The sequence below is a fragment of the Rissa tridactyla genome, chromosome 7 (assembly GCF_028500815.1).
Source record: "Rissa tridactyla isolate bRisTri1 chromosome 7, bRisTri1.patW.cur.20221130, whole genome shotgun sequence".
Lineage (NCBI taxonomy): Eukaryota > Metazoa > Chordata > Aves > Charadriiformes > Laridae > Rissa > Rissa tridactyla.
In genome coordinates this window covers 52,412,577-52,420,042 of record NC_071472.1, presented here as the reverse complement: position 1 = coordinate 52,420,042, position 7,466 = coordinate 52,412,577, and the positions used below count along the sequence as shown (strand labels likewise).

General features: G+C 53.0%; 1 protein-coding gene across 3 annotated transcripts; it reads right to left on the bottom strand.

Annotated features, from left to right (window-relative positions):
• Positions 1 to 1,040: 1,040 nt before the first annotated feature.
• TMIGD1 (transmembrane and immunoglobulin domain containing 1) lies at positions 1,041 to 6,125 on the bottom strand. Of its 3 annotated transcripts, none has more exons than XM_054209410.1 (7): positions 5,734 to 6,125; positions 5,361 to 5,461; positions 4,048 to 4,326; positions 3,035 to 3,313; positions 2,037 to 2,140; positions 1,737 to 1,765; positions 1,041 to 1,357 (listed from the first exon to the last, which is right to left on the bottom strand). In XM_054209410.1, the coding sequence occupies exons 2-7, from the start codon at positions 5,437 to 5,439 to the stop codon at positions 1,354 to 1,356; spliced, it is 774 nt and encodes a 257-aa protein (XP_054065385.1). In that variant the 5' UTR covers positions 5,440 to 5,461; positions 5,734 to 6,125; the 3' UTR covers positions 1,041 to 1,353. The 3 variants fall into 3 exon arrangements, with proteins under 3 accessions (XP_054065385.1, XP_054065386.1, XP_054065387.1); XM_054209411.1 differs by having other exon boundaries at positions 6,016 to 6,076; XM_054209412.1 differs by lacking the exon at positions 1,041 to 1,357 and having other exon boundaries at positions 1,733 to 1,765.
• Between the last annotated feature and the right edge of the window lie 1,341 nt (positions 6,126 to 7,466).

Genomic DNA, 7,466 nt, shown 5'->3' with positions numbered 1-7,466 from the left:
GTTGCGGCCGTGGCCGTGGCGGTGGCGGCCGGGCGGGGGCTCCGTCCCCTCACGCTCCGGTTCGAGAACGTTCGGCGGCAGCGCCCGGCGGCCTCCCCGGCCGCTCCGGGCAGACATCTTCCCTCAGGGCCGCTGCGGCACGGCAGGAGCATTCCCATCCCGCCATGTCACGCTAACGGGAGGGCACGGAACCGGCCTCCCCTGCAGGCGGCGTCGAGGCCGGGGGCCAGGGAGCCTGAGCTGGCACCGACATTGCCCTGTGCCGGCCCTCCTCGAGCCCTGGGGAGCGTCAGCCAAGGCCGTGCTGCGGGGCCTTCCTGTCAGGCAACAGCCCTGCTCCGCTGGGGAGAGTCTCTGCGCGTGGCGGGCCCAGACTGATTTACAGCACACGGTGTTTATTGACAGTATTAGTAATGTACCATTCCGGGACGCGATGAGGCCTTAAAAGCTTGCTAGGACCTTGAGAAAAATGCTTGAGTGGCATATATGTTTGGGGAGGGACGGAGAGGTTTTCCTGCCATCATGGTGCTGGAGAATTTGTTGCATGGTTCGAGCTGGAAGGGACGTTAAAGCCCACCCCGTGCCACCCCCTGCCCTGGGCAGGGACACCTCCCACCAGCCCAGGTTGCTCCAAGCCCCGTCCAACCTGGCCTTGAACCCCTCCAGGGATGGGGCAGCCACAGCTTCTCTGGGCAACCTGGGCCAGGGGCTCAGCACCCTCACAGCAAAGAATTTCTTCCTAATATCTCATCTAAATCGCCCCTCTTTCGGTTTAGAACCGTTACCCCTCGTCCTGTCATTTACATTGCCCTCGGCCAAGGGAGACGGGATGTGCAGCGGCAGTGCTAAGTGCCGGGCAGCTTTCACCAGGGCCGACAGAAGCCAAGGTGCCCATAGGATTACCAGGAACAGCGGGTGGCCAGTTGGGTGGCCGCCACCCTTAACACCCTACGGAATGGCACAGTAGGACAGGGCCAAGAAAGCGGCTGCCAGCTCAACACCTCACTTTATTTGTACATCAACGTCACGATCTGGTATGGATTCCTCTACAGACCGATTGACAACCCGTATGCCTGGCCGCGTGCGTACCTTTTAGGAATAAGCGTAGAGGGCAAGATCTGGCAGCAGCTCGGGCAGCCCACCCTCCATGGCGCTGCTCTAAGCGTTAGAACAAGGTTAAGCTCCCTAAGGTTAGAACAAGCAGGCGCAAAGAACCACTTATATTTCGAAAAGACAGTATAAACTTGACCCAAAACACTTGTTTCAGTGCTTTATCTCATAATCTCACACAAGGGCTTATGTTCTACCAGTGGAAATGGCGTTTTCTGGGTATGCACAGGAACCTTGTGGTCTTTACCTGCAGGAAAATGAAAAGAAGAAATTAAAAATGACCTATTCTGGAAAAAAAAAACAAGTGAGTTGAATTCGCCTGGGCTGCATTCAGCTCCAGAAAGCTTGCAGCAGGCTGGGGATACGCCGTTACGTTTGTTCCCCGCTGCCAGGACCCTGGGATGGCCGGGGCAAGGGCAGGAGCCGTGGCTGGGGCGGGATCTGCGTCTGTCCTGCCGTGTTCCCGGGCATCTCTGCCCACTGGGGCCTCCCCGCTGGGAGAGGAGATGCAGGAAAACTCAGGGTGGCTGGGGCGTACTGAGTGCTCTTTTGTTCCCCAGGTTCTGCCAAGGCTTAAATAAGGGGGTTCGTTTGGAAGCTGCAGGAATCAGCAGACAAATACTTACAGCGCTGTTTCACTTGATTTTTTGAAGCACTGAAAATAAAGAAACAGTCTGGTTATCTTTTGTATTTCCTGGCCATAGGGATATTTTTACTAATATCTTCTAAGTGCGTAATGCCGTCCACCATAAGATATCTCATATTTGCTTTATCTACTGGTAATTCTAAAGCAGGAGGTAGTACATAGCAGTTCTCTAACAGGGGAAAGCGACACTACAAAGTAGCATAGAAAAGATTAAAAAAAACCAGGCCATTGCAGCAAATCAATACCATTTTTTTTCCTAAGAAACTAGAGCTTTCCATACCTTAAAAATTTTATCTCTTCGAGCCACAATTCCAAAAAGTACCGTGACTGTAACCACCACGACAGCAGCAATAATGGCCTCCATGGGAAAAACTGGTTTTTTATCTGTCAAGAGGGAGAGGAGGTTGAATATGTGACAGATTGGTGCAGTCATATAAAACAGAACATTTCACAGAACTGCGGAAAGACATATTTCTTTTCCCGTGGCTGTCACTGCTGATTTGAACTGTTGCTCTCTCTGCTGCCCGCAGACTGACTGTGTGGATTAGTCCACTGGAAAGGAGGGTGCCAAGCCCGTATTTGAGCGGATTGAAGGAAGAATTGGAACGTCAGTCCCTGAAGAAGATCCGCAAGGCACTTTTATGTGTGGGAGTAAGGGTGTCCAGCCGTATCACTGACACGGCTAACGATGCTTTCTTCCCTGAGAGTACAGAAATGCGAGGGGCCCGGACGCTGCGTGAGAAATGGGTGCCTGGTGGGTCACCTCACTTCGTGTCACCTGCCCGAGGCCTGAGCATCCCGCCCCTGCGAGGTCTCCACCTCCCTGTTGTCCGCTTGTAGTGACCTCTGTGACTTGTAGGCACTCCCTGTTGTAGTCACTTCTGGAGGACAACTACTCTCTCTTGCCTTAAGCGGCTCTTTCAGCATGACACAATACTATGGCCGGACTAAGAAGCTTCAAGTAAGACCTAAGGTGCTTTAAACCACACTTGGATGTGCCCTGTCAGCGTGGGAAGTGAGACCGTGGGATGAGCCCGCCTCAGGTCACACTCGCCAAGTGACTTTGAATAACAGGTAGAGCTGGAAATGCCCTTCCTGGTGCCGTGGTCCCAGGCACGGGTGCAAGGAGAGCTCCCCGCCGTTGCTGTGCCCTCAGAAGTTAATGTGGGGAATTTACCACATTCCACTTACACTTTTTAATATAAATGGATTGCGATCATTAAAAAAGAGAATGGAAAGTTATTTGTAAAGCTTATGGTTTGGCAGCAGCCTTGTTACCTTCAACGATCAGGTGGAAATCCTTTCTCCCCTCTCCCAGAGGAGATTTCACCACGCAGGTGTAGGTGCCGTTGTCAGACTTCTGTACTTTTATGATCGAGAGCTGAAAGACCTCGCTGGTCTGGTACAGCTGGTAACGGTTTTGCTCTAGGGTCAAGGAGTTGTTGTTCTTATACCAAGCTGTTTGGGCTTGAGGGTTGGATTTGGCGTTGCAGGACATAGTGACGTCTTTCTCTTCTTCAGTTCGGAGGGACTCTTCTCCAGAGAGCTGGGGAGGAACTGTTCACGGTAATGCCGTTCAATAGGTCATTAATAACGCTGCTCACCATTTAACACAAAATAAGTTCCCGTCACACAGCCCTTGTGCACCATGTTCAGTGGTGTAACACATCACAGTTCACAGAATCACAGAATGGCAGGGGCTGGAAGGGACCTCTGGAGATCACCCCGTCCAGCCCCCTGCCAGAGCAGGGTCACCCAGAGCAGGTGGCACAGGAACGCGTCCAGGCGGGTTTGGAATGTCTCCAGAGACGGAGACTCCACCACCCCTCTGGGCAGCCTGTGCCAGTGCTCTGGGACCTTCAAAGTAGAGAAGTTCCTCCTCATGTTGAGATGGAACTTCCTATGCTCAAGTTTGTGCCCGTTCAGTTGTGCAGCCCTTTGCGATCCCTGGCAATCAGCAGGGCAATCAGTGGCAGAGACAGTCACTCCCGTGACTCCTCTGCCCTGACTTGTATCCTAGGTGGAGGCAGGGACGTATCCAGAACATCTTACTTAAGGGCCCACCCACTCCCCATAAAACAGGCGTTAGATCAGGCCATAACCACGGCTGTGGAGAGGGAGTGGCTTATCGGGTGAGTTATCTCCTCCTAAATGCATTTTTTCTTGGTGAAGACAGCGTACGAGGGTGCAAAACAGCCCGCCATCAGCTAGCGCCCGGACACCGAGCTGCTCAGCCCGTGATTTCCTCCCACCCCGGCCGTTCTGCACAGTCATCCACCACCGCAACTCACACTGGACATCCAGCAGCACAGACACCTGGACAGACTTGTCCCGTGCCAGCTTGCACGTGAAGGTGACTCCATTGTCGGACTCAGTGACTGGGGATACGCAGATGTTACTGACGTTCACTTTATTCCCATCTTTCAGATCCACTTGCCCGTCTCCTCGGTACCAGAGCAGCTCCTCGGCCTGGCTGCTGTTCTGCACGAGGCAGGAGAGGGAGACGGGAGGGCCAAGCGTTGTAGACAGGGAGAAATCAGCAGCGTGGTTATTTACAGACAGTTCCAAACCTGCAAAAGGAGGAGAACGAGGGCACTAAGCATCCTCGGCTGTACCCTCCCCGCAAAAGCCGCCCTGAGAGCTTCTCCAGGCTCTCCACCTTGGAGGAGGGACTGAGAGTTCCCGGCACCAGCCTAGCAGCTGGTTTTAGGTGGGGCTTTAGTTTTTGAGACAAGAAGTTTTCTTCATCACAAAGCTCCCTCCACAGTTACGTAAAATCAAAGTCAGGCTTTTGCAAGTGACGGCAGAAACACCGGGGCCTGACCTGTGATAACAAAACGTCTGAAAACCAGCAGTGACCGTGGAACACACACGCAGCAAAAGAGCGTCCCCATCCCGCCAGTCTTGCTCACCCTCTTGCTGCAGATCACCCTTGCAGCACACACCTGCGCCCCCGGTTTTGTGCTCGTGGTTTGATGCGCTGTGTTGGGGTTGGAGCTGAACGCGCTTAAGAACATAAAAGAACATAAAACAGCTAATCAGCCCCTCAGCTGTCCGCCGGCCAGCCTGAGCCCCGCTGTTGGAGAGTTGCAGTTTGTCCATTGTACAAACCTCAGGACACATTAAACGAAGGACCGGTGTGGGAAATAAATATTTTGTAAGGGGCTGAAATTCGCTCCTGTAGCCTGTCATAGATTAATGAACTAAAAATATAACTTAGAATATAAAGGCACTATAATCCGTTGAATATAAAAAAGTCTGAAGCTCCCTGTCTCTTCCCAGGTGGCCAGAGCGATCACGCTTTTCACTTCTTGGAGCCGGTTTGAAAACGGTGGCCTCTTTGTTGTCCCTCTTTGGGACAACAACTTCACCCTTCCGCAGCTGCGGCGATAACGTTGGAAAAGGCTGAAGCTTCCCCATTCCCTTCTCCGCTACTCTCGGAATCAGAGGCCAGTTTTCAGAGAGTCCCCCGGGGGTGACCTCCAGAACACCTGGAAGTGGGGATGCTGGTGTGGCACGTCACCCCGGACACTGCCCAACCCCGGAGAGTTTCGCGTGTCGGCATGATGGACAAAGCCACCACGGATTTTTTTCTGGTGCTTACCTGTGGCTACGCATGCCAAAAAGCAGACGGCAAGGACCGGCACTTCAGAGGGGACGGCGAGGCTGCTCTGCGGCGCCATCTCGGAGGAGCCCAGCTGGCGTCTGTTGGAGACAAGGTCACGGCGTTGCTGCCTGGGCTCGGGGCTCGCGGGGGGTTAATCGCTCGCTGCCATCAGCCGCCCCGGGGAGAGCCCTTACAGACAGGGACGGGGGCTCCAGGGAATACACTAAATCGATTCGTCGCAGGACCTTTTTCCAGTTTGGAGCAGAATCAAGGGGGTTTACGTCTCTAATCTCTGTTGCAGGAGTTTGTTGTCTCCAGTCACCCATCTGCCAGGGGAACCCGGCTCTGGGTCGTGTAACACCCAACTTACCTTGGTGAGAGTCCCTGGAGAGGCTGTTTCTGCTAAGAAATGCACAGCTCTTTCCCTTCCTTATTTATAAGGTCTGAATTTTAATATTTTATGGTAGCTCAGTAAGAAGCGAGTCCATAAAATGGGTTCAAGGCCTCGTTCAGTCCCTGGATTTCTGTGCTCCCAGAATACTGAAGAAAAGTATTTGCTGGGCTTTCCGTTTTATGAGATTTGCCGAGGCAATGAGTAACTAATGAGAGAGTTCCTGCATCAGCCATAAAGACCTTCAGCCAAAAATAATACCCTTTCCCTCTCAGTTTTCTGGGTGTTCACGACACTGTTTCAAGCCGTGGGAAGTTTATCCTAGATTATCCTAGAGCGGGAGTAGACTCTAATTTGCCCCTTCCTGCCCAAAGCTCTGTCGCCGTGTCCTCCTTTGACTGAAAAATGAGAAAACGGACCGATTCAGACTTTGAACTGCGCGTTGGCAGAGGATTGAGCTGCTCACCGGTGTGTATCCCCAGGCTGCTGCTGGGGTTAGCTCAGCCCTGGGCACCCCCCGAGGAAGAGCGAGGGTCCCCCCACTGCTGGGACGCCTGGGTGGATGGGCTGCCTGTCTGCTGAAGCGCTCGGCTACGGGGAAATCGGTGTCTGAAATTGCCTGCTTATGGTTCAGCAGGATGACGGGGCGTGGTTGGGAAGGATGGGGTCCTCCCAGCCTCCGGAACGTTTCCTCCCCACCGTCAGTGTCCCCGCAGGCAAAGGGCACGTCGCTCAGCAAGAACTGGCTCCGCAGAGCCATAAAGTGCATTTCACGAGCAGGAGGAGCCTGGGACGCGTCCTCGGCATTGCCTTCGCCCGCAGCCGTGGTGGCCCAGCTCAGGGGCGCGGAGGTGGGCGGCCGGGGCTCCTGCTCCGTGGCCGGCTGCGCGCGGAGAGCACAGGAGCGTGCAGCACGATTTATTCGCGGGTCTGTTGCAAACATAGGTCACCTTTGAGTGTTTCTTTATATAACTTTTTCTGAGTTTATTGTTTTACCTTTAAAACTGACAGGGAATCATTTTCTGTTAAAAAATATATGTGTATAAAAGTCCCTTAAAGAGACAGTACTCACCTTCTAGAAAAATGCTGGTTTAGAAATTAGTGTCCAGCCTTTAACTCACTTTTTACCTTCAAACTTGATTTAAGACATGCTAAGAAATAAATTTAGCTTCTTCCACCATTTTTAGGAAGTTATATATGCTGTCCTTGTAAGCATTCAGCTAAATCTTGGCGTACGGTCCGGTACAAACTTCAGTCAAAATGCTCTTCCAAAGAGTAAAGTGATCTTTGTGGTTCGGTATTAAGCTGGGGTGAAATAGAGACGGGGGGGAGCGGGGGGAGGAACGGGCTGGGAATCGGCTCGTGGGCTCCTGCCAAGGCGTGAGCCAAAGGCAGGAGAGTGCGGGGAGGTCTGAGCTCCCCCTGGGCACTGCGATGATGCTCCGGGAGAAGGAGGAGGTGTTTGGAGTAAGGGAAGATGTAGAGAATGGATGCGTGGAGTTTTGGGGTATTTTTTTTTTTTTTTTTGTCTGGAAAGGAGAGTGAAGGAAAAGGCTGGCGGAGAACAGCTGTTCTGTGGCGGGTTTGTCATGATGTGAGGCACAGCATCGCCTGGGACCTGGGAAGAATTGTGTCCCAGGTTTGCGGCAGGTCTGTGTGACGGGCAGCAAGGTGAGCTCAGGATCACCCGGTTGACGTTTTGTCAACAAAGG

Bases quoted from the DNA above. Each gene is read 5' to 3' on its own strand.
- TMIGD1 (XM_054209410.1), bottom strand. From the start codon at position 5,439: ATGGCGCCGCAGAGCAGCCTCGCCGTCCCCTCTGAAGTGCCGGTCCTT. The intron at 4,327-5,360 runs GTAAGCACCAGA...CTCCTTTTGCAG, and splicing joins TTTGGCATGCGTAGCCACAG to GTTTGGAACTGTCTGTAAAT. The intron at 1,766-2,036 runs GTATGGAAAGCT...CTTTATTTTCAG, and splicing joins GAAGAGATAAAATTTTTAAG to TGCTTCAAAAAATCAAGTGA.